This window comes from Tupaia chinensis, unplaced genomic scaffold, assembly GCF_000334495.1.
Source record: "Tupaia chinensis unplaced genomic scaffold, TupChi_1.0 Scaffold000197_1, whole genome shotgun sequence".
In the NCBI taxonomy this organism is placed as follows: Eukaryota; Metazoa; Chordata; class Mammalia; order Scandentia; family Tupaiidae; genus Tupaia; species Tupaia belangeri.
The window spans coordinates 1,098,278-1,121,791 of NW_006159672.1; the positions used below are offsets into that span (position 1 = coordinate 1,098,278).

At 42.4% G+C, this 23,514-nt stretch overlaps 1 protein-coding gene across 1 annotated transcript; it reads right to left on the reverse strand.

The window, feature by feature from the left end:
• Positions 1-5,510: 5,510 nt before the first annotated feature.
• On the reverse strand, positions 5,511-22,166 carry CLRN3 (clarin 3). The gene is made up of 3 exons (XM_006146916.1): positions 21,789-22,166; positions 12,188-12,364; positions 5,511-6,473 (listed from the first exon to the last, which is right to left on the reverse strand). Exons 1-3 carry the CDS (start codon positions 22,015-22,017, stop codon positions 6,202-6,204), a joined length of 678 nt encoding a protein of 225 aa, XP_006146978.1. The 5' UTR covers positions 22,018-22,166; the 3' UTR covers positions 5,511-6,201.
• Positions 22,167-23,514: the final 1,348 nt, after the last annotated feature.

The following is a 23,514-nucleotide window of genomic DNA, read 5'->3' on the forward strand; positions in this document are numbered from 1 at the left end:
GACAGCATCATCAATAAGAGGGTAGTCTATCTTAAGTCCATGAGCCATTTAAGGGGTCAGGAAAGATAGCGAACTATGTGTTGTGGCTGGTGCCAACTGTTACTTTTCTAATTGAAAAGCCAATGGTTTACCTGCTTAAATAGTGTAAGAATTCAACATGAGTCACTCAACATGACACATGTCCAGGGTGGCTGACAGAGGCCAAGGTCTAGTACGTAGTCCCTCAACATGACACATGTCTAGGATGGCTGGCAGAGGCCAAGGTCTAGTACGTGGTTGTGTACTTTAGACTTTTTTTACAGCTCTTTTATATACGCACACGGTGGCACTGTCAGGTTGTCAGTCACATACCTCTTGTGAGACGCTGGCAGGCAAGTCTGTGTTTAAAGCTTTGCTCAGCCACTCCCTTGCTGTGGGATAGTGAAAACACTACTTAAGCAACTGAAGCCTCTTCAGTAACCTGTCTTTAAAATGGGGTTAATTATAAACCAACCCATGCTTGGTTGTGTGGATTTGATGAAATCCCACCTCTACAGCACACGCTGAGGCCTGGCACCTGGTGAGCAGTGAATATTTATAGTCATGCTCACTCCTGCAGTAGAGCGCTGAGGACTAGAATTTATACTGGAAGACCCTCTCTGAGTACTTCTGTTGCTCTACACTAAGGGAGAAAAGGAGGAACCTCCCCTTCTCAACGTGGGACTAAGTTCCTCTTTCATGAGCTGCACGTTTTGTTGAAGTGGGAAGCTTCAGAATAACCATATGAGTAGATTATTCACTAAGGGTCAAGATGAAAAAATAAAGCCTCCTCTCCTTTTGGCAAGGGGGTAGGGGTGGAAAGCAAGAGGTAGAAAGGCTATTTCATTTGTTTGAAAGTAGTTGTTTAAAAATAAATAGTCATGGAACCAGCAGATGGCATAATGGTTACATTGCTGGACTCTACATAGAGTCCTGGACTCTACATGGATTCAAACTGCAATTTGAGTCCTGGACCGACTGGCTTGAAACGCATGCTGGGCACGTGTGGGTGCATGCCCAAAATCTCAAGAAGAGAATGGAGAAGGGATTACGACATGGCCATCCCCTGTGGGGTGGTGATTTCTCACTTTCTGTCTCTCTGTCTTTGTCTCTCTGGAGAGTGCACACACCCTATAGCAAAAAAAAGTCTCTAAATAAATAAATACCTTAATTTTATTTTCTTACTAAACACCAAAACATTTTGAAAATGAAATTGCACAATCTCAAACCTATCATGAATGAAAAATTGTTTGTTTCTTATAAACTAGGATATTCTCTGAAATTCTAACAGACGCTATAATTATTTTTCAGAGTCTTTGTGGCATGAAAACATAGCAGGAAGAGCACAACCAACACAGAATCAGCAGCTTTCATAGTAGGACAGGTTGCACCTACATTTCTGCAGCCCCTCCCAGATAGCCCTGCTCACAGACATCCCACATGTTTCAGCTCCTCTTCCAGTGCAGCTTTAATAAACCAGTGACTCTGATCACCAGGAGTAACCCGGGCCATGATTTTTTATGTTAAGGATCACAAAAAATCCTTCTCCATGTGCAGTGGGAAGGCCATGTTGGGGAGATGGACTTCTCCATCCTGGGTTAGCACCCAAATTCACCCAAGGATTTGAACAAGTTGGACACCTTACCCTGAGCAAATTACCTTTTTTTGCTCTTTCTGTTCAGTTAACAGGGTGAGATGGGGACTTCAGTCCTGGGGATGTGTCAGGGATGTCATTTTTGGATCTGGGACAGAGCTTTGGGAGCCAGACCTTCAGTCTTTTCCCCCCGATTACTCTCAGACTTTACCATTAGACTGATACACACTAAAGTTTATAGAACTGAACCAAATGCAGGTAAAAAGGGACCCAGAGACCTGTGTTTAATTCTGCTCTGCCCCTTGCCAGTTTTAGGTGCCTGGGCAAGTCTATGAGAGGTCTTTAAAAAGTTTATGGAAGTCCATATTATTAAAAAAAAGAACTGTACAGATTTCAATTTTTTTTTCCACCAAATAACTTATCCTTTAATTCCATCGTTCCAGAAACTTTTTGAAATCTCTTTGTACTAACCTCCCTGGAGTAAAGTTTTTTATTTATTGCTTGTTTATAGGACAAAAGAGTTCATGTGACCTGTTATAGCTCAGAGTGGTGGCACTGGTCTCACCTGTAGAGTTTCTACTATGTTCTGTGAAAGAGGGATGACCAACAGTTATTAAGGGCACGGAGCTCTTTACTATGTTTCACCCTCATGGCAGTCCTGTGAGCTAAACTTGCTATTGTTACCCCATTTCCCAAATAATTAAAATGAGGCTTTTTGAAATTAAGTAATTTCTCTTAATCAAAGTAGCATATCCCAGAGAATCTGACTCCAGATCTTCCCCCACTTGATCCTACACTGATTATTATCTCTATTACTTAGTATTTGTTAGTTGGGGGAAATAGAAGTTCAAGCAGTGGCAGTGACTTTGCCAGATTCTTACAACTGCAATGAGATGCCACAGCAGTCTGCAAAAGGAGCCTGCAGCTGTGTGCTCAGCTCTCCCAGGTGGGGAGTTTAGTGGAGAGGGGGTTGTGGACAAGGATGAGGACCAGAGAGTAGACCACACCACCCTTAGTTGTTAGAGGAGTCAGCTCTTTATACCACTGGCTGGATGACACCTGCTCGAGGCTTCTGAGGTGCTGGGTGCTACGTAGAAAGAACCCTGAGGAGTTCAGGGTCCAACAAGCTCCAGCTTCTCTTCAAGGTGAAATTGCAAGGTGAGAAAGGCTCCTGCCTCTGAACTATCCCATCCCATATTACCACACTTGCCTCCTATCCAGGAAACTAAGAACTTGGCTTCAAGTCTACAATTAAGGACTGATTCCAGTGTAAGAGAAAGACGGATACAGAGTGGGCACTGGGTGGATGTTGGGCAGGCAAAGGGAAAGTCCTTTCTGCAACTTTCTTGAACCTACCTGCCCTTTCCAGAACCTGCTTGTTCCCCCAATGTCTGAGAGACTGAGCAGCCTCAGAAGGCACGAGGCCACTGAAGTGTGACCTGCAACTCCACGTGTAACATGTGAGGGTGTCAATCATTTATGGTCATGTGAGGCTGACTGGGGGAATAGCTATTTAGACCCCATGAGTGTCATATTAAAGGAGAGAACACTCCCTGCCTTACTTGCCTAACTCACAGGGTTTGTTGAGAGGATCAAATCAAATTCAAATAATGATAGGAAGACTTTTCCTGAAGGCTTTCCCACTGTGCTTTGCAAACACAACTCACTGGGGGATCCAATGGGCTAATTACTTTTATCTTAGTGTACAGTATTGATTTCTCTAAAGTTGTCATCACAGAGTGTATGTTTTTATAAAATTAGAGAGCATATTTTATGCAATTTGTTTGTTTCGGAAATATGAAACCTACCTCATCATAACAGGACTATGTAGGTTAATTATGGTTCATACTATGACCCCTGAAACATTTTAATCCTATAGAGTAAATCAGACTCCTTCAAAATAATATTTCAGGTAGTTCCATTACACCAAATGTAAAAGAATACATAGTTATCTAGTAATTTTAGAACAAGTTACTATTAAGCAGTTATTACTACTTGAGGAAAAGAAATGTCAATCTACCTCACTGTGCCAAGGGCATTGACTGAAATACCAGCTCTAGGCTGGAAAGAAACTTATGGTACCCTTCACCACCACCTGGGACTATAAATTATACTCCAGTCTTCTTTGTATGTTACAAGATTTCTCCTGAAAATAAACACATAGACCCAGACTCGGTGGTTTGGGGAACTTGCCAGGCATATATGCATGTGTGTTCAGGATCCTGAGGGGAGAATGGAGGACAAGGGAAACTTGCCAGGCATATATGCATGTGTGTACAGGATCCTGAGGGGAGAATAGAGGAGAAGGGATTATGGAATGGCCACCCCTGGCCCAAGGGGTGATTTCTCACTTTTCCCCTCTTGTCTCTCTCCCATGAGCACAAGCATCCTCACCCTATGGGAAAAATCTAGAAAAAGAACCCTGATGTAAAGTTCAAACCTTCAGCAAATATGTATGTTTCTAGATTTTTCCTTGTTGATAATTTCTTTATGTTCAAAGTTGTTTTGTTTTGTTTTGTTTTGAGAGGTTTTCACTATAGGGCGTGTGCGCTCTCCAGACAGACAGAGAGAGACATAGAGACAGAAAGCGAGAAATTACCCCCCAGGGGGGATGGTCACGCCGCAATCCCTTCTCCTCCATTCTCCTCTCGGGATCTTGGGCACGCACGCACACGTGCCCAGCGTGAGTTTTAAGCCACCGGGTCCGGGACGCGAACTGCGGTCGACTACGTGGGAGTCCAGCAACATAGCCATTACGCCAACTGCTGGTTCTCCTTTATGTTCAAAGTTTTATAATAAGTTAATAGTATTATATATTAGAGTAACTTTGAATTAGTAGGACTTTGAGGTGGATGGTGATGGGTAACTAAACTTCCCAAGAATAAGTATGATTTTGTGACTGAATACCTGTTTTAAATAGAATTTAGTAATCACTTTTTAAATATATGTCTAGATGGCCTGATAGTAAACTTCATGGGAGCAAATGCCCAGGCTACATTTACTAGATGTGTATGCCATGAATAAAATATATTATTTCTAAGATTATTTTAAAATAATAACAAGAAGGTTTTTAACCCATGATTGCTTCATAAATGATAGACCCTTCTGTCTAAACTATAGATATTGGAAATTCTGCCCAGAGCTTTCTGCTTCTTTTGGCTCTGGCTTCCTCAGATGTGACAAGTGATCATTTCAGGATCCTATCAATGTTCCACCTGGTTAACTTGTGGATTAGTCAAGCTCAAAAAATTCTCAAAGTGATTTCTTGCAAAATACTTTACTGCCAAAATAGATGGATCAATTTAGGTAACTTTCTTCATTTTCCTGGTTGCCTACTATCTTCTCCTGAAACATGAACCAATTTCATCCAGCATGTTCTTGGAGGACTATCCAACACTCCCATTACTGTTTGCCCTAGCCCTGACTGTGGAATGAATACCTGCAAACTCTGGTTTTCCAACCTATTTCTTACTCAGCCTCTGGCTGGGTGGGCGTCTCCTGGTGGGTGATAGTTTCCCATCTCACCAACTACACGTATGTCTATACTATAGTAACTAAGCAGAGAGTCAGGTGATATGGTGGTTGTTAGAACTTGCTGCAGAGCCTCATTTCCATTTCTGACTAAATTCATCACAATTCTTTCTTTTTTTTTTTTTTTTGAGAGGTTTTTGCTATAGGACGTGTGTGCTTGCCAGACAAAGAGAGATAGACAGAAAGCAAGAAATCACTCCCCAGGAGGTATGGCCATGCCGCAATCCCTTCTCTTCCATTCTTTTCTCGGAATCCTGGGCATGCATACACACAAGCCCAGCATGAGTTTTAAGCCACCGGGTCCAGGATGTGAACCACAGTCCACTACATGGGAGTCCAGCGACGTAGCTATTATGCTAACTGCTGGTCCTAATTCATCACAATTCTATCAAATTAAAAATAAAATATTTAGCCTCCTTAGCATATAGAACATACGACTACAATTTATATCTTTCTCTGCTCTTCACATTTGTAATTTCTTTTCTCCAAAAACTACACCTTGGAATCTCAAAGTTGGTTGAAAGATCACATATCAGAACTTCTACCCATCCTTGGGTTTGAGTTTTATCAGTAGTTGATGGTTCAGAGAGTCAGGTAATTGTGGTTAAGTTTCTTCTTTCACCTCTAACATCTGGTCCTGGAAACACAAGTTCTGAACCTAGAAGTCTTCATTCATAGAGTGGGATAAAAAGCCCTGGTCCCTCCTGGGGAGAATGAGATCATAAGTACCGACGTGCTTTGATCTACTCAAAGTAAAGGTGAACAGTATAGCTTTTATTATTTCAGATAGTGAGACTAGGTCAGAAGGGTCCATAGGCTCATCATTATTCTACTGCTTTGAACACTGCATAGACTGGTGACCTGTTCCAATGATCTTTCTCACTCTTATGGAAAAAACTTGTTTTAAGAGTACAGCATCTATGAAGGAAGCAGTATTATGAAATGCAAACGCTTTCACAAATGGCAGTCACTTTACCATTATGATTGTCCAGATAAATAGCACTACTCAGGAAACTGGCATAAAATAGATGTAATACCAAAGTGACATGGCATAAAATTCAGAATAAAATCCCATCTCTTGGAGCATATTCCATTGGCTTTTTCTGCTCTTGCTTTCTCTGGTATCTGACCTTCTGATAGAAAATGATGATGATCACAGTGGCGATATTTAGAAAAATGACAAGAAAAATGAGCCAAAATGAGTGTCCATAACTGTGTGTCATTCCTTCATGAGTGAATGTTGGATACAGCCTCTGCAACAACTCTTCTGAAAGATGGTTGGACTGTACATTCACCACAAACAGTATCACGGTCATGAAAATGGAGGAAGCTGTAAAGAAGATTAAGTTTCATGAATGACATGGTGATATATATTTTTAATATGGCTTATTCTCTTTATGGAACATGTACTCTATGGTATTTATTAAATATGTATACTAGGATTAATACTCTCTTAAGTGTTAGGGAGGTACAAAAGAAGTGTAAGGGGACCAGCAGTTGGCATAATGGCTATGTCACTGGATTCCCACATACTCGACCGCAGTTCAAGTCTGGGACCTGGTAGCTTAAACTCACACCAGGCGCATGTGTGTGCCCAAGATACCAAGGGAGAATGGAGGAGAAGAGATTGCGGCATGGCCATCCCACCGGGGGGGTGAGGGTGTTTGTGTGTGTGATCGCTCACTTTCTGTCTCTCTGTCTCTCTCTGTATTTCCAGCGAGTGCACACGCCCTATAGCAAAAACCTCTCAAAAAAAAAAAAAAGTAAGACATGAACTAAATTTGCAGGAATGAAACACTGAAGATTTTGGAGGGCAGTATATGACCAAGAGCAAATATTTGGATTCAAATCCTTTTAGAAGTAGTCACCGTACAATTTATCTGCCAAAAAGATCAGTTCCTGGGGCAATGGGTGTTGTAGGTGTGCTGAATGGATGAGTTCATAGGAGAGTCAATAGGGAGGCTATCTTGAGGTCTGGATGGATAAAGAAGACTTGGAATGGAAGGACAATAGCACTGCAGATGGAAAAAACAGCCTCAACAAGAACATTGGGTGGGCAGTGAGTCTGGAGCACCCAGGACCGTGAGAGCTTAACCACTGGGGGGAGATCTCAGGGTCCTTAGTACTGTATTTGAATATAAGACCACCCTAGAGAGTCTAACATGCCAACGCAGGAACTTGAATTTCACTTTGTATGTTGAAAGACAGAGAAAGATGAAGAGCACTCTCAAGGGAATCTTGGTGTCATGAACCTCTCCCTGCCTCAACCAGTCTTGGGCTATGGGCACAGGTATGTCCTTCATGCTCAGGGAGGTCTCTGGATACAAACCTGGAATCTTCCCATGCGAGTCAGCCTTAAAGAATGCTGCATTTTACCACTATGTCACCTTCTTGCCTCTGGTATCATTTTTTTGTCTTTCCTTTTTTATTCTTCACAATGATATCCACTAGAGAACATTTCTTAATATAGGCTTTGGAGAACCACTTTAGCATAGTTAGAAGAACTTATTTCCAATGTCAGAGAAACCAGGAATGAAGGTACTAGCCACATGACCTTGGCCAAGTTGTATAATTTCTCTGAGTCTCATTCCTTATCTTCAAAAGGGCGTATACCAGACACAAAAATGTATATTTGTGGTTATTTAGGCTTGGAGGTGGGCTGAGAGACAGGTAATAAGTAAAGGGCATGGGATTTCTCATTGAGATGATGAAAATATTCTAAAATTGACAGTAGTAATGCATGTATCTGAGAACATGCTATAAATCATTGAATGGCACACTATAAATGGGTAAATTATATAGTATATGAATCATATCTTAATAAAGCTATTATGAAAATGTTTGGGAGGGAGGATAAGCATATGGATGTCCCAGGACTGGTGATTAGGTGGGTGAGTGGTCTGGCCCAACTGGATAGGAGGCCTCCAGAGGGATTTCCAGGATAGAGTCCTTCGAGAGACTCTTCATCTGCTGATAAGTACTCAGAACTCAATCCACATTTGCTGTCAAGTGTCCAGGTTGTAACCCACAACCAGGAAAGTTTTCCAAATGGTCCTACAAAAGGCCCTAATTAGAGGAGTTTTGTGTGAGGAGAGTGTTTTAACAGTCCTTGATGACAGACTTTCATCCTTAACTTAATGGTTTTATTTCTTAATAATTTGGAGTTACAAAAGTCCCTGTCCTCTGATGCTCTCTAGATACCTTAATTATCCTTCATTATGCTCTTATGAAGTTCCTTATAAAAGCTTACTCATAAAGGGGTAGGATGAATACAGGGTTAAGTATTTTTTTTCTAGAGTCAGCTGTCTAGAGCTTTGATTTGAATTGGGAGGGGTCAATACCCAGGCTCCAATGCCAGCCTGATTCTTCTGTAGGGTGAGATGCCTGGAGCTTTGACCTCCACATTGCTTCTAACTGCCTGGTTCTCCAGATTTCTGGGACAAAAGGATGTACTGGGCACTGGGGGTAGCCTCAGAGGACAGTAGGGGCTCCCAAAGGCTCAGAGACACCAGCTTCTGTCTGGCCATGTGACCTCCTATGTCGTTTTTATTTTTTGAGTTCCTTGACTGAGACACCAAAGTATTTGGAGCAGACAGTCTGCAAAGTTCTCTCTGGCCCTAACCATCTCTCAGTATTCAATTATATCACCTGTGATCAGGCTAGTGTGGTGTCAAGAGCAGTCTAGCATCAGAAGACGTGAGACTTGAAGACGATATTATTATTCATTTCCTCGAAGCAGAATCTCCTCCTTTTAAAACAGAAACAACCCAGGAAATGCACTTTGTTCTCTGTCCTGCCATATCCTACCCACTATCTGCCAGCCAAGGAGAATCTGGTCAAGCCCAAACAGGAGAGAGTTTATAGCACTTCTCACTGGCTTCAGGATCCCAGGAGTCTGCCTGACCCATGGCCATAATGACCCAAGATGAGGCTGCATCAGTAATATCTCTGTGCACAAGCCCTTCAGTGAGCCCAAGACTCCTGTAAACTAAGTTCTCCATCCCTCAAAGTGGGTGAAGAACATGAGCCCCCAAAAAGGGGGAACTCCGAACAAAAGTCTGCCTTATCAAAGCACTAGGTTCAAGAGGGCTGCAAATGGCATGAAAAGAAAGCAAAAGCCACACAAAGGCCTTCCTCCAGGCCCATGTCAGGAGCACATCAACATCTTAGATTGTTTTCCACTCACCTAATGTCTTCTCTCTGTGTGTTAGAACTTGCCCCTGAGCTGGGGTAGGAATGTGGCAGGAATTCTCCCGTCAAACACTTCTTTGTTGAAAGAAATAGATAGGGGCTGGGGGGAAGTTTGCCTGGCTTTCTTATTTTCATGTTTTTCTCCACAGACATGATTGAACCTCTTCAGTGTGCAAAGTTAGCCTCTACTCACTGTGAAGGAAAGAATATGGAAGCTACAGCCTGGGGAAAAACAGGATTTTTGTTCTTGACACGATGAATGATGGGTTCTGAGTCCTGCAAGCTTAGCCGCAAGCAAGGCTGGGCCTGTTTTGTTCTGCCAGGCTTGCATCTAGCCCTCTAATCTAGTACAAGGGTCTACTTTTCCTCTAGGAACTCACTCCTCCTCTTAGACCCACACCTGTGGCTGGTGAAGAGCCTGACCCAGCCCCAGTTTCAGGACATGCAGGTGTCCTCACCTCATTGGTGGATCAATCAGTAGACTCAATCTGCCGGCCAAGGAAGTTGATTCAGGGATGGGAGGGTAATTCTGTTAAGAATCAGGCTCTGGACTTTCTCTTAACTGTTAGGAAATAAGAAACCTTTTTTTTCCCTGGGGCTACTGCTATCAGTGATGTGTTTGGGGTGGCTGTGAGTCATCTTACCTGTAAGTGAATCAAGACAGCCACTTAATGAGTAAAAGCTAGGGATATCAAGAGGTGGAGTATTGGAGAGAAACAGAGTTTTGATGAATAGGCTGAGACCTGAATCCCGCTATGCTTGAAGTCATTATTTCCCTTAGTTTCTTAATTACTTGAACAAAAATAAAAGATAACCATGTACCCTGACAAAGAGTGTCAATTGGTTTGTCTTTGGTTACTTGACTGAAGTGGATTTTCATCATAGAAATAGCTTGGGGCAAGGAATCCTGGTATTTGAATGAGTAAACCTGAGTATTTAACCAAGTCCTTTAGTTTCTTGATGCTTAGCTCTACTGTAAAATGGGAAACAATAATATTTATTCTACAGGATTATTATTCCTGAACCATAGCAAATGTGCATTACATGTGGGGAATTTGTTTTCACCACCAGGCCATGAAAACACAGAAAAAGTAAAAAAGTCAGTCCTGTGACTACACCAGTCAAATCTTTGGAGCTGAGCTCTCCGTGTGTAATGTGATTTTGTTTCCAGGTTTGCCCAAGATGGCTCGAGTTTCCACCTGTACTCCTAACATAATGGCAGAGTCCCTCCTTGCATTTGTTTATCTTTCATTTGTTTGTTTTTTGAGAGGTTTTGCTATAGGGTGCATGCGTTAGCCAGAAAAACAGAGAGAGACAGAGAGACAGGAAGCGAGCAATCACCTCCCAGGGAGGATGGCCATGCTGCAATCCCTTCTCTCCATTCTCCTCTCGGGATCTTGAGCATGCATGCACATCCTCTTGGCATGAGTTTAAGCCACCCAGTCCGGGACTCGAACCACAGTGGACTACATGGGAGTCCAGTGACATAGCCATTACGCCACCTGCTGGTCCCCCTCTTTGCATTTTTAAAAGTATTCTTCTTCCTTCTACCTGTGCTGAACTAGGACTGGCTGGCTCATTCATCTCAACTCCCCATTCAGTGACCTTGCACTGGGAGCTGGAAAATGGCCAGAGCAGACATGTTTACAACATGCAAATCAGCCTATGCTACAGTCAAGGCCTTGTTCTCCTTTCTTTATTCCCCCATCATGGAGAGCCAGTTGTTCACTGTCCTTCCACATACCACTGCTGATGGCTCTAGCATGGAACCTCGGGGTCTTTTCCAGCCACTAGGCTGGTGGGAGGCATGGCCTTCCATAGGATGGAAGACACGCGGCTCCCAGTTCCTCCTTCAAGTCTTCTTGACACCCCAGTATCCAGAGCATCTTGCCTGCACTTGAACATTTATGGTCTGGCTAAAATGTATCAAGAACCATACATGGATCCACCCCTGGAATCATCCCCTTAGTAGGATGGGCTTTACTCTCAAGGTCAGGCTTTGAGGGTGGACAGAGTGAGAGAGCAGGAGACACCTGGGTGCCTGAAAGGGCAAGGCCCGGAAAGCCGGCTGGACAGGGTGAACTGGTGCTCTATTTATCCTCTCTGGGCAGATGTAATAGGCACAAAGCTCTGGTAAAATCCAGGTAAAGTCAAAAATACTGAGTCAAAGCTGGGTTCCACTTCCCATCCAGGCTCTTTAATATCCCCCTCATAAAAAGAAATAACCTAGCAACACCACACAGCAACAACCTGGCTTCACATGTAGCCCACAAGGGTGTTGGCGCCACATTCTCCTAAGTGACACTGTGGCTCTGTGGCAAACCATGCAGATGTGTCCTGCCTGGAGCCTCAGCTGACTCTTATCATATGAAGATGATAAGGAGAGTAAATAAAGGTGTGCATGTGTATGTGTGTGCATGTTTATATGTGTGTGTTTGTGTATGGGGGAGCATACGTGTGTACGTCTATACATCACGTGGAGCCCAGTTTGGAATTAAGTACATAACAAGAACACAGTGATTTGTTTTTGATGTATGCATGTTCTCTTTGACTCCTTACATTCTCAAAAACAAAGACGGATTTATTTAGGTTATTTTAACATGCCTTCCTCACCCCACCACTTGCTTCTTACCAATATATTTAAAACAGAAATTTATTTCTGGAGATGCTTAATGAATGCCTTAGATGAAAAAAAAATTAAGCCTTAGTCCCCAGCACAACACCCAGGACTGTATAGGTCCTCATATCCACAGCGTGAAAATGACTGCATATGTTCATGTGTATGAGAGGGGTGCAGCGAGATGGCAAGAATGTGGCCCTCCATGGGGAACCGGTTTTCACAGGGATACTCACCGCCGAGTCCATTCCAGGTGTATACCCCTGTTGGTCCCAAGAAGGTCTGATAGGGGTTGCTGATGCTGTTGTAAAAGGTGAACCCAGAACTCAGGAGTGAAGTGGACAAACTGAGAACCAGGAACAGGATAGCCACCAAATGTAGAGTTTTTGGAGAACTGCTCAGTGTTCCTAAAACTAAAACAACATTTGTAAGTACATAAAGTAAAACACAAATGCCAATGCTAGCCCAGCATTTTCCCATGTACTATCCTCTTAGTACTTTCGTTAGCAATTGCCAGATGTCAATTAGAGAGACGATGCACCTCTAAGTCATGCAAGAACAAGACTTGCATTCCTCACTGTAGGCCAGTTGCTGAGTCTGTGGTTAAACAAGTGAAGCTCCACTACTTTAGATAACTGGACATTTATACTGATTGTAAAGTCCCCTAGGAGACAGCATGGCCTCCTTAATACTTGTAAGGTTTGACAACCTTCCCATTAATACATTCTGGCCTCAGATCCTGGGCTTTTTAAAAATTCTTTTTCCCAAAAGACACATGTATTTGTCAGAGAGAGAGAAACAGAGACAGGAGAGAGAAAACACCTGCACCCCTCCAAAAAAAAAAAAAAAAACGGGGACCAGGTAATGTCACAATCCTTTCTCTTCCACTTCTCCATGCTGTCTGAATTTTGGGCATGCAAATGCACTAGGTGTGTTTTTCAAGCTTACAGGGTTTGGATTTAAATTCCGTGGTAGGTCATGTGGGATCTTGCTGCCTTAGTTGCCAGGCCATGGAGCTGGGACAACCATGGTCTTTATTGCAATTTTTTCATAACTCCTAGCTTTATTTAGAGACATCTATGAGATGGGCCACCCTGAAAACCTGTGCACCATAAGGACCTCATGCACTCTGGGCTTCGAGATGATCTGGTGAGTTGGGATAGCCATCAGAGAGAAAGCCAGGAGAGAGAGGACTAAGGGAACTGAGCAAGGAGGTGGGAGGTGGAAGTTGGCAGTGACGACAGAAAATAACTTCTGTTGGTGCAAACTGCAATGCTGGCCTTATTTCTAGTATCCCCTTCCCTGGAACCAAAGATCAAAGACCCACAGGGATCCAACACTGGAAGCAGCTGGGAATCTGGCATTGGTTGAATCTTCAGACATTTTTCATAGAGAAACTTACCGAATTCTAACAACATTGTATATATTTTGCATAGTTCTTTAGTGTAGATGAGTTCCGACATGGGTATCCATGAGTATAAAATGAAACCGAGGTGGAGGCCAGCAGGTGGCATGGTGGTTAAGGTGCTGAATTTCCACATGACTGACGTGGTTCAAATGCCAGATCCGGCAACTTGAAAATCAGAACAAATAAATATTGGGTCATCACAAAAGTCATTTTTCTATGTAAAAATACATCATGACTTTTCTGATGACCCAGATAAATAAATGAATAAATAGATGTTAAAAAAGAAAGGAAAGAAAGAAAGAAAAGAAAGGAAGAAAGAAAGAAAAAAAAGAAGGAAGAAAGAAAATTTGACAAAAAGAAAAAAGGGAAAAAAAAACCAGAGGCACATGTGGCTGTCAGTCACCAGCTCCTTATCTGGCTGTCCTGCTCGGTCCAGCACACGCCCTCCTCCCTGTGAGTCTGCTTCCTCTGCCTGCTCCTTTGTCTACAACTCAAATGACCAGACAGCCAACATTTAAAGCTTCTCCAGGGGCTGTCAGCATGTAAGATGATGCCCTCCACAGTAAATAAAGTGTTTACAGAGAGGTTCATAAAAGTCACAATGACAGATGGGAAGTCTTCTGGGAGAAAGATTTCAAAGTTGATAGTAATACACAACAAAAATCACTGGGAACTGCCAGGTAAACTAACCATCATGGGGTGGGTAAGAACAAGTGCAAGGCTCTTTCTTTCCATTCTTTTTTCTCGGGTTCCCCGGGAAAGAGACATAGAGACTCACATCCTTACTCCAAAACAGCTTTAAAGGCCAGAAATCAGAGTGATCAGGTAAGAGTACTTCAGGGTTCCACCTGGAGGTCCAGGTTTTCACTCATGAACTGCAGGAGGTCCAGGTTTCTCCTCCTGAACTGCAGTACTTCAAGAGGAGAAGTGAGAACTAGGAGACCCAGGTGCTGAGAGGACCCATGGGAGGAGAGCCAGATCTCAAAAGTGTCCCAAAAGTGAAAGCCCTCTTTCTGCAAGGTGGCTCTTTCTTTTACTGCACTGTCTTAATTATTTGAAAATTGTGCAAATATCATAGAGCATAATACAAACCTAGATGGTAAAACCCCCTACACATTTAGATTATATTGTACAGCCTATTATAAACTTATGGGACCACTGTCACATATGCGGTCAGTTGTAGACTGAAATGTTATCTGACACAGACTGTATTTAAGAAGGGATGTAAATCCCCCATGATTAACAGCAGTTCGTATCTCAGATGTTTGCTTTGTGGGGATGATTCCAAAACCCCTGGCCGCCTGGCCTCCCCTGCACATACTTCAGTGCAACTCTATTTCTCCAAGCATGCTGTCCAGAATGGACACAGGCTTTCCAATGAGATCTAACACTTTGCCCAGGACTAGGTCCTCACCCTGTTTTTTAATATCTTAATTCTAGTTGTTTGCCTTTGTTTTGTTTTTGTTTTTGTTTTGTTTTTTCTTTTTAACCAACAGATTTTTATGAGAGAGATAAATTTCCTCCAGTTCGATGGAGAGCAGGCATGAAAGAGATATAACCAACAAGTCTGCAACTGGGCATCTGAGACACACTCTCTGGGGCTGTTGGCAATGCGGTCTTATTGTAAAGACACTCATCCACAGAGAGAAGGGAGGCATCCTGAGTGGTGTGTATCTCACGGCTGAGTCCAGAGCTAGGAGACTCCGTAGGCAGGAATGTGGGAGAGGCCTAGGAAGCGGCAGTGCCAGGTAATGGCAAGGTCTAAAAGAATGAGGGGGAACGTGGCAGCAAGAAAATGCAGGAAAGCAAGAGGGTAGGAAAGAGAAATGGGCAGGAAATGGGAAACATGGATACTGCCTGACGATAATACATCTCTTGAAAACCATGGAGAACGGAGCAAAGAGGAGGCAATTGGCAGCTTAGGGACATGCAGATGATGACCTCACTTTCTTTGGCTTAAGAACATCTCGCTCCTCAAGTGGCACTGGGAGCAAAGTTCCACTCACACTGGTACAGCCTACTAGTACTTGACGGTGACTGGACTGTTGCACAATTTCTCTTAACAACCCGTAGAATGTGGTAAAATCCTCATGGCTGTCCTGTGCCTCCCAGGTAAGAATTCTAACAAGAGCTGAGCTAAAGTGAAAGCATCGTCATGTCAGCCACCATCTGTCACACAGGCAAGGATGGGTGGGGTTTGATGAGTCTGCCCTCTGCCTGAGAGAGGCAGGGACACCTGGGCTGGGTCTATTCTGCCCCTGACCTCACACCCAGTCTCTTACCTTTCTCCCACTCACTGTGGAGATATGGTCTAGGAATTCACATTGCTGTACATAACTGTTTTGAAACTAGTGGGAGATAACACTGGAGGAAGGAGAAGAGCATCAGGCACAGGTAAGGCCCACCTGTTCAGAGGTACAGGTTGGATGCTGCAGATGTCTCAGTGCTTAGTCACACGAGAAATCACTTCCTACTGCTGGCTTCTCCCTGGGCACTAAAGAGCAACTCTTTAAAGCTCATCAGAAGTTTGCTGGGAACTAAACTCTCTTTATTGCCAAGTTTGGTAGCCAATAAGAAATTTTTTTTGTAGAGATTTTTGCCTTAGGGTATGTGCTCACCAGAGAGAAACAGAGACAGTGAGAGGGAAGGTGAGAAATCACCCCCTGGGGGGGATGATCATGCCGCCATCCTTTCTACTCCATTCTTCTCCCAGGATCTTGGGCATGCATGTACATACACCCAGCATGAGTTTCAAGCCACCAGACCCAGGACTTGAACCATGGGCAGCTATGTGGGAGTCCAGCAACATAACCATTATACCATCTGCTGGTCCCAAGAAATAATTCTAATATATAACCTGAAGAGAGAAACTCCAGTGTGAGGAATATGTCCTTTGCCCAAGGCACCTGAAGTGCCCTGGAATGTTTTTCTGCTTTACCAGAGGGCATGTGCACTGGTCAGAGAGAGAAGGAGAGGGAGAAAGCACCCCACGACGGGGCATGGTCATGCCACAATCCCTCTCCTTCATCTCTCTATCCTGTCAGGATCCCGGACATGCACAGGCACATGCCGGGGTATCTTGCAAGCTCCAGATCGGAGACCTAAACTGGAAGGTTGGCCATGCAAGGTCCGGCTACCCCAATCGTAGTCCACTGGCCAGCCTTGTTTGACAGACTTATTAAACCTGTAAGTAAATTTTCATTCATAAATGGTTAACATTGCACTTTCCTGGAGTAAACTAGAAAGTAGCCATTGAGTTTAACTTTGTTTTCAACTTTTGGTAGGGGCGAATAGATGGGATTTTTCAAAAGGGAGTCAGGTTGGCGGCTGCTGAGTCATACTTCCTTGCATGTTAAGGTGACAATTTATCTTAATTTTAACTGCTGCATTTTAAAACTATTTCTCGGCATGCTAAATTCCCTGCCACCTAGGTATGACAGCTGTATCTCCCCTCCAGCTCCTGCTCCTCAGAACTCAAAGACAATGAAAGCTGAAAATTTGGTGGAAAGTTAGCACAAATGAAATAACAATAAACCTCCAAAGCATCTGACAGCTGCTCTCTGCCTACGAAATTAGCAAATACATCCCGTTCCTTTTTTTTTTTTTTTTTTTTTTTCAGAGGCCAGCATCTGAATCAGGAAAGCCACCTCACAATTGGAACTAATTGCCCTGATTTTGACAGCCTCAGGAAAGAGGCCAAGAACAACATGACCTCAGATGAATGCTCGGCCCACAGACTCCGCAGCTGGGACACAGAAGTATGCTGCCGGGCAGGGGCAGTGTGCAGAAATGAGGGTCATCCAGACATCTGGGTTCCCCACACAGGAAGATTTAACCCCATCAGGCCCTGTCAGACCCACCTGTTATCTCTGCCCTCAAGTCCTAGTTTTCTGTAAGTCCTCAGACATTAAGGGAGAGCCAGTGGCTTTGCAGGGGGTGGAGTCTGTTTCCCAAACACCTGTTCACCAGGAAGTCTGGCTAAGTAGAGCTTATGAATCTGTGAGCTACAGACCATCAGTGAAGGAGCTCATTATAGCAATAGATGGCAGAGCATGACCTGGGACTCTCCCAGGAATTCTTGGTTGATGCCCTCGCCTCTTGGAAAGTTGCCAGGATTTTGGGAGGGAGAATAATCTGAGCCTTAAGAGGCACCATTTTTGCCTCTTGTACTGTCCAGCTCCCAGTGTGGTCACATCTTGGGGGAGGGAGGAGATAAGTAGCTCCTCTTTAAGGAAGAGTATCCTTATGTGGATAAGGATCATTGGGGTGGGGGTGGTAGGTGAGAGCAGTAAAGTAGAAGCTCTCCTGAAATTCTGGAGAAATAAAACTTCTTTTATTCTCCTCTCTGCAATTAATTAATTTTTGCAACAGATTTATTTTCCTAATTATTTTTAGCTTGGGCTAATAGTACAATTTGAATTCCCTGGGAACAAATGGGGGTCGAAGGAGAAAAGAGACTGGCAGGCAGAGGAGAAGCCAGATGGGGATGAAACTCCCACTAGTTGAAGTTGATCATTGATTCAAACACAACGGTCAAAGGCCAGCAGATTCTGAGGCTTCCTCTTTGCCTGCCTTAGATGATTTGCAAGGCTGTAACCAGAGCTCTCTCCAATAATTTAATTTAACTTCAATTAGGTCACATCGAGGGGTTTAAAAAACGATACCCAGCATAGTGATGTATATCCATCAATATAGCATCTGACCATGACAGAAGCTGTCAGCTGTCAACCCTGAATTAGAAGCACCCTTATTGGGACTACAGATGGCATAATGATTATGTCACTGGACTCCCACATGATCAACTACAGTTTGAGTCCTGGACCCGGCAGCTTAAAACTCATGCTGGCACATAAGTGTGTGTGCCCAAAATCCAGGGAGGAGAATGGAGGAGAAAAAACTGCAGTGTCGTCATCTCCTTTGTGGGGTGATTTCTCACTTTCTGTCTCTCTGTTTCGCTCTGTCTCTCCAGCAGGCATATGTGCCCAATAGCAAAAATCTCTCTACTAACAAACTAACTAACTAAATAAAATAACCCTTGTTAAAATCACCTGGAAAAAAATAAAAAACGAACAGGCTAGGGCCTTAGGCCCTGAGATTCTTATTCATTTGGCCCAGAGAGAGCGTCAAGTGCAGAGACCGTGTACCACCATCCCAGGTGACTGTACCATCAACTTAAGAACCAATGCTGTTGGCACCACAGCTGCTCAAAGTGCCACGTGTTTACAAACCACACTGTTTCGGGGACCAAGAACAAAGAGACTTGGTGTCACATGAAAAGAAATAACTTTCACAAAATTTATTCCTGTCGAAGTGATTTTGTAAAAATATATCTTCTGGTCAGTATGTGAGTTAAGTAAATGACATTTGGGAACTTGATATCCCAATGTTTTTTATTTCAGTACTATTGCCAGTGTAAGGAAATATATTACACATTATGCACGTTGGACCTTGACTGCATTTTCAAAAAATAAAGTTAAGGGAATGTTATCTTTTTAACTGCTCTATTTACATGGCACCCAATATCCAAAATGAGGAGCCAATCACCAGATGTGGACCAGTGTCCTGTGAACTCATGTTTTAGAATTTTGTCTTCCAAGAAGTCTATGCAGACACACGAAGCCCCACTTGCTCTCATAGACACCTGCACATACATTTGCCACAGCAATTAGTGTAAGGTGTTGATTTGAACTGATGGAGAGTCTTTTATTGTACTAGGTAGTGAGTCCTCTAAGGCCAGGAACTATGTACAATTCTTTTTAGTATCTAAGACCCTCCCTCACACAGCATCTGCTCGGGAAAAGTCTTCTGAATCAAAATTAGATATTCAGAAATTTTGGAGTGTCATAAACAACTTCCTCATGGGTTGATATCCAGGACCTTCAACTGGATGATGACAAACTAGGATGCATCTCAATAAGCCTGAGCTGCTGCCCAAGCCATCCAATTACACATTGGAAGAGTTCCTTACCAGATCTGACTGTTTCTTTTCCCCACCAATTGCCCTACTATTGGTAGAATTACTTTGGCACTTTGATATCAGCCATTGACACTTCATTCTGCCCTTGCATTTCAAAATCTACAGTCAGGACTGCCACAACATGGTAGATCCTATGAGAAAATATACCAGAGCTTTGCAATATTTATTACTCTTTGCAGATTTTCAGTGTGACCTCATGCTAGCCAAAAAGGTCAACATAGTTAACTTAAAGGACATAGTCTATCAATGCCAGGCAAGAAAGAAGCATTTATACAGACTTTATTATATTGCCAGTGATTAGTTTCTGACTTGAAACAAGCCGACCATGATCCTGAGAAACTGGTAAGAGAGTATCCATGCCTCCCTGTAAATACTGCAGTTCTTCTGCCAGGGAAAGCACCCTTGGTCCTTAAACAGCTGAACACCACATGGAATATGTTTTAGCAACATGTCCTCTCCCCAGTCTAAGGACTGTTTACAAGTGTTCTAAGTTCAAGAATTGCTATGGTCATTGTTAAGAAAGGAGCCCTAGGCTCTGGGGGGGTCCTCTTGAACGAGTGGAGGGTAATGTTCTACAGCGCTAGGAGTTTCGGCAGTGACTCCGGAAGGTTAGAATGTGGCTTCCCAGCAACAAAGAGTGAAGTAGAGTCAGGCAAAGAGAATGCCAATGTCCCACCTTCTTTGGGCTCCTATAATGGGCTGCCCTCTTGACCCTGGCCTTCTTTGGGGTTCTCTGATTCCTCCTACCCCTGCTTTTCTGATACCACCATGCTCACCGGCACTCAAACAGACCTTTAGAACCAGGCCTGACCCACTCTGGCTTCCTCTGAGTCTTCTCTGGATACAGATATTCAGGGCTTCCATTGAAGCCTCTTATCTCAGATTAAACTGATTCCAAACAGGCACTGCAAAAGCCAAAAAATGTGTAGGTTTTGTTTCTTATGTTAAATTTCTGAAATGTGTCTGGGGATTCAGAAACTGGTACACGTTTTAGTTTTGAAAGCACCCATCCCGAAAGCATGACTAAATCTTCGAAAGTCTTAGTTTCTAATTGTTATAAAGCAAACGTTCCTCATCTTCCCAGGAAGCTGAAGTTGATATCAGAGGAACTGTGTAAAGCTGCTGAAACATCAAGAGTAGTGGCTTTTGCTAATATTCAAAAGATAAGTTTGTAACTTGGAAACTTAACTATGTTGCTTTGAATTTAAAGAAATCATTTTATTAACAAAGTCATAAATAAACAATAGCTAGAACCTAGAGGCAGTGTGTGAGGCTCAAATCCCTACCTACATATTTTACACAAGAACTAAATACTACATTTGTATAAGGTAGAAAATGATGCACTTCTTTAAGTCAGGAAGTAATAACTATATAATTCCTGATAACGTCTGTGTATCTCTATGTATCGCTATTTAAAACAAAGCTCATTTAATGTCTTACATAATTTATAGATGTTGTTCTTAAAATTATAAACCTAATGGTGGATATGGTGGATATCAAATATCAAAAGTAAAAAAAAAAAAAAAGCTAAATCAACCTAGCCTTCCCAATGAGTTCTTATTTTTCACTTATTGACAGGGAGGCATTATCGTGTAAGAAATTTTAAAAATTAGAAATTTTTGTAAAATCTACAATTAATAGAATTAATTGAAATTTAATATCATTTCCAAAAACATTGAAAAGTTTTGGGAGTAAGAATAGAAACACAAATCAGTTAGAAAAATGAACTTGAGAGGCTGGAATAAGAAGTTGACCATGTTTTCTCTTTTTTTCCCTCTTGTATAGATGTTACTTATGAAATGCTGGACAGGTGTTGCTATCCTAACTAAAAATCCACAGTTAATACAGTTAAAAAATATTGCTCCTTATTGGCTATTGAATACCGTTATTGCTGTGATGCATTTTTACTTCGTTATTTACTTGTCAATAAACTTGGTAGGTACCATTTAAATACAACCACTGCTAGAATGTTGTAACGGATTCAGTCAGAATTGAGGGAGCTGAAATCATTTTATGATGAATTTTCAAAATTATGAATTAGGCTCATATCTTTAATCCAATTTAAAGGTGACAAGGAAATTATTTTTGAATGGTTGTTTGGTTCAAATGTAAAATGGCATGAATCTCTTTTTTTTTGGAGAGGTTTTTTTGCTATAGGGGGTGTGCGCTCGCCAGAAGGACAGAGAGAGACAGAGAGACAGAAAGCAAGAAATCACCCCCCCCCCAAGGGGAATGGCCACGCCACAATCCCTCTTTTTTCATTCTCCCCTCGGGATCTTGGGCATGTACACACATGTGCCTGAGTGAGTCTAAGCCACCAGGTCTGGGACTCGAACCATAGTCGACCACATGGGAGTCCAGCAACATAGCCATTAAGTCAACTGCTGGTCCCAGAATGACATGAATCTTAACTGAACCTCACTAGACCCATTCAAATTTATTTATCATTTACCTTCAAAATTTTTTCCTGTTTCTTCAAGTCCTTGAGCCAACTGTTGAGCACTCTTACCACGAAAAAGTCCACAGGTGAGGGTAACATTACCATTCGACGTTTCGTCTCTAACAGCAATTGTACTGGTGATCCATTCTTGTGTCCCAAGAATATAGCAAATTACGATGAAAGACCCAAGGCTTGTGAAAAAACTTGATAAGAAGAGCAAAGTTTTTGTTTTTGTAGGCATTTCCTCAGCCAGTAAGTTCTCTAGGGTAATAAAAACAAAGATCTTCTTATAATATTTTGGGCCTTATCATTTGGAATCCAGAGCTTGGAAATGGAGTCTAATACTTCGCTGTAAAATATAAAACCTTGTTCTTGAAGGGAAGGGTTGTGCTAATGAACATTGAACTATGAGCATGGTCATAAAGATTTATGGTAGTTGAACTTTGGTCTGGAGTAAGGGGTTGCTATGGTTACAGCCAACCCACATGAACAAGGGTAGCCATTTTCTTTCCAAGGACTTCCTCAACACATGATTAATTTCTAATCCTTTGTCAAGTACCTTGGAAGCAAGTTCAGTTTATCACATCAGGACAGAATTAAAACTCCTCAATGATGAGGATATGAAGGATATGAAGTCCCAAAATCTTGCTTATTCTAGCAGCCAACAGTAGAAAGCTCAACATCATTAAGAATTGTTTTACTGCCTGGTGATTTTGCACTAAGGAAACCCTAAGGAGACTAAGCCTTGGCCAAAGGTAATGTGAAGTAGAAAAATAAAAGTTTACCGCTCCTCATATATATAGGTGTACACACTACACACACCACACACACACACACACACACACACACACACACACACACACACCCACCCCCCACAGGACATGTATGCTTGCCAGAGAGAGAAAATGATAAATCATCCCCCAGGAGGGATGACCATGCTGCAATCCCTGTGATTTTTTAAATAGTGTATTTTTTATTGTAATTCTATTGTTGACTTTATTTTGTTTTTCTTTTTCTAATTTTCTGAAATAAAGATTTTATTTCCTTATTTTATTTTTGTATTAATAATAAAATACTTTAAAATATGAATTTTCCTCTAAATATAGCTTTGGTCAGGTCCCTTAGGGTTTTTTGTTTGTTTGTTTGTTTTGTTTTGGAGAGGTTTTTGCTATAGGGCGTGTGCGCTCACCAGAAAGACAGAGACAGAGAGACAGAAAGTGAGAAATCACCCCCCAAGGGGGATGGCCATGCCACAATCCCTTCTCCTCCATTCTCCTCTCGGGATCTTGGGTGCACATGCACACACTCCTGGCATGAGTTTAAGCTGCCAGGTCCAGGATTTGAACCACGGTCAACTACATGGGAGTCCAGTGACATAGCCATTACACTAACTGCTGGTCCCAGGTCCCATAGGTTTTTATACATCATCTGTAAATTACTATTTTATGTCCTTCCATTTATTGGATTTACCATCACTTGTTTAACACTATTCTATTTTGGCTATTTGAGATATTAGTAAGTTTTTTGCTTATATAAACTTGTTTGAATATAGATAACTAATTGTAATCTTAGATAAATCCCACAAGAAGAACTGCTGATTCCCATAGTTAGTTTTAGGTTTTTGACACCAAATGCAAACTGGCCTTCACAGCATCCTCTAACTCATAATTTTACTGTCAATGTATGAAAAAAATTCTCTTTTCTTCAGTGGTGGAAAATGATGCCTGTTACTTTTTTT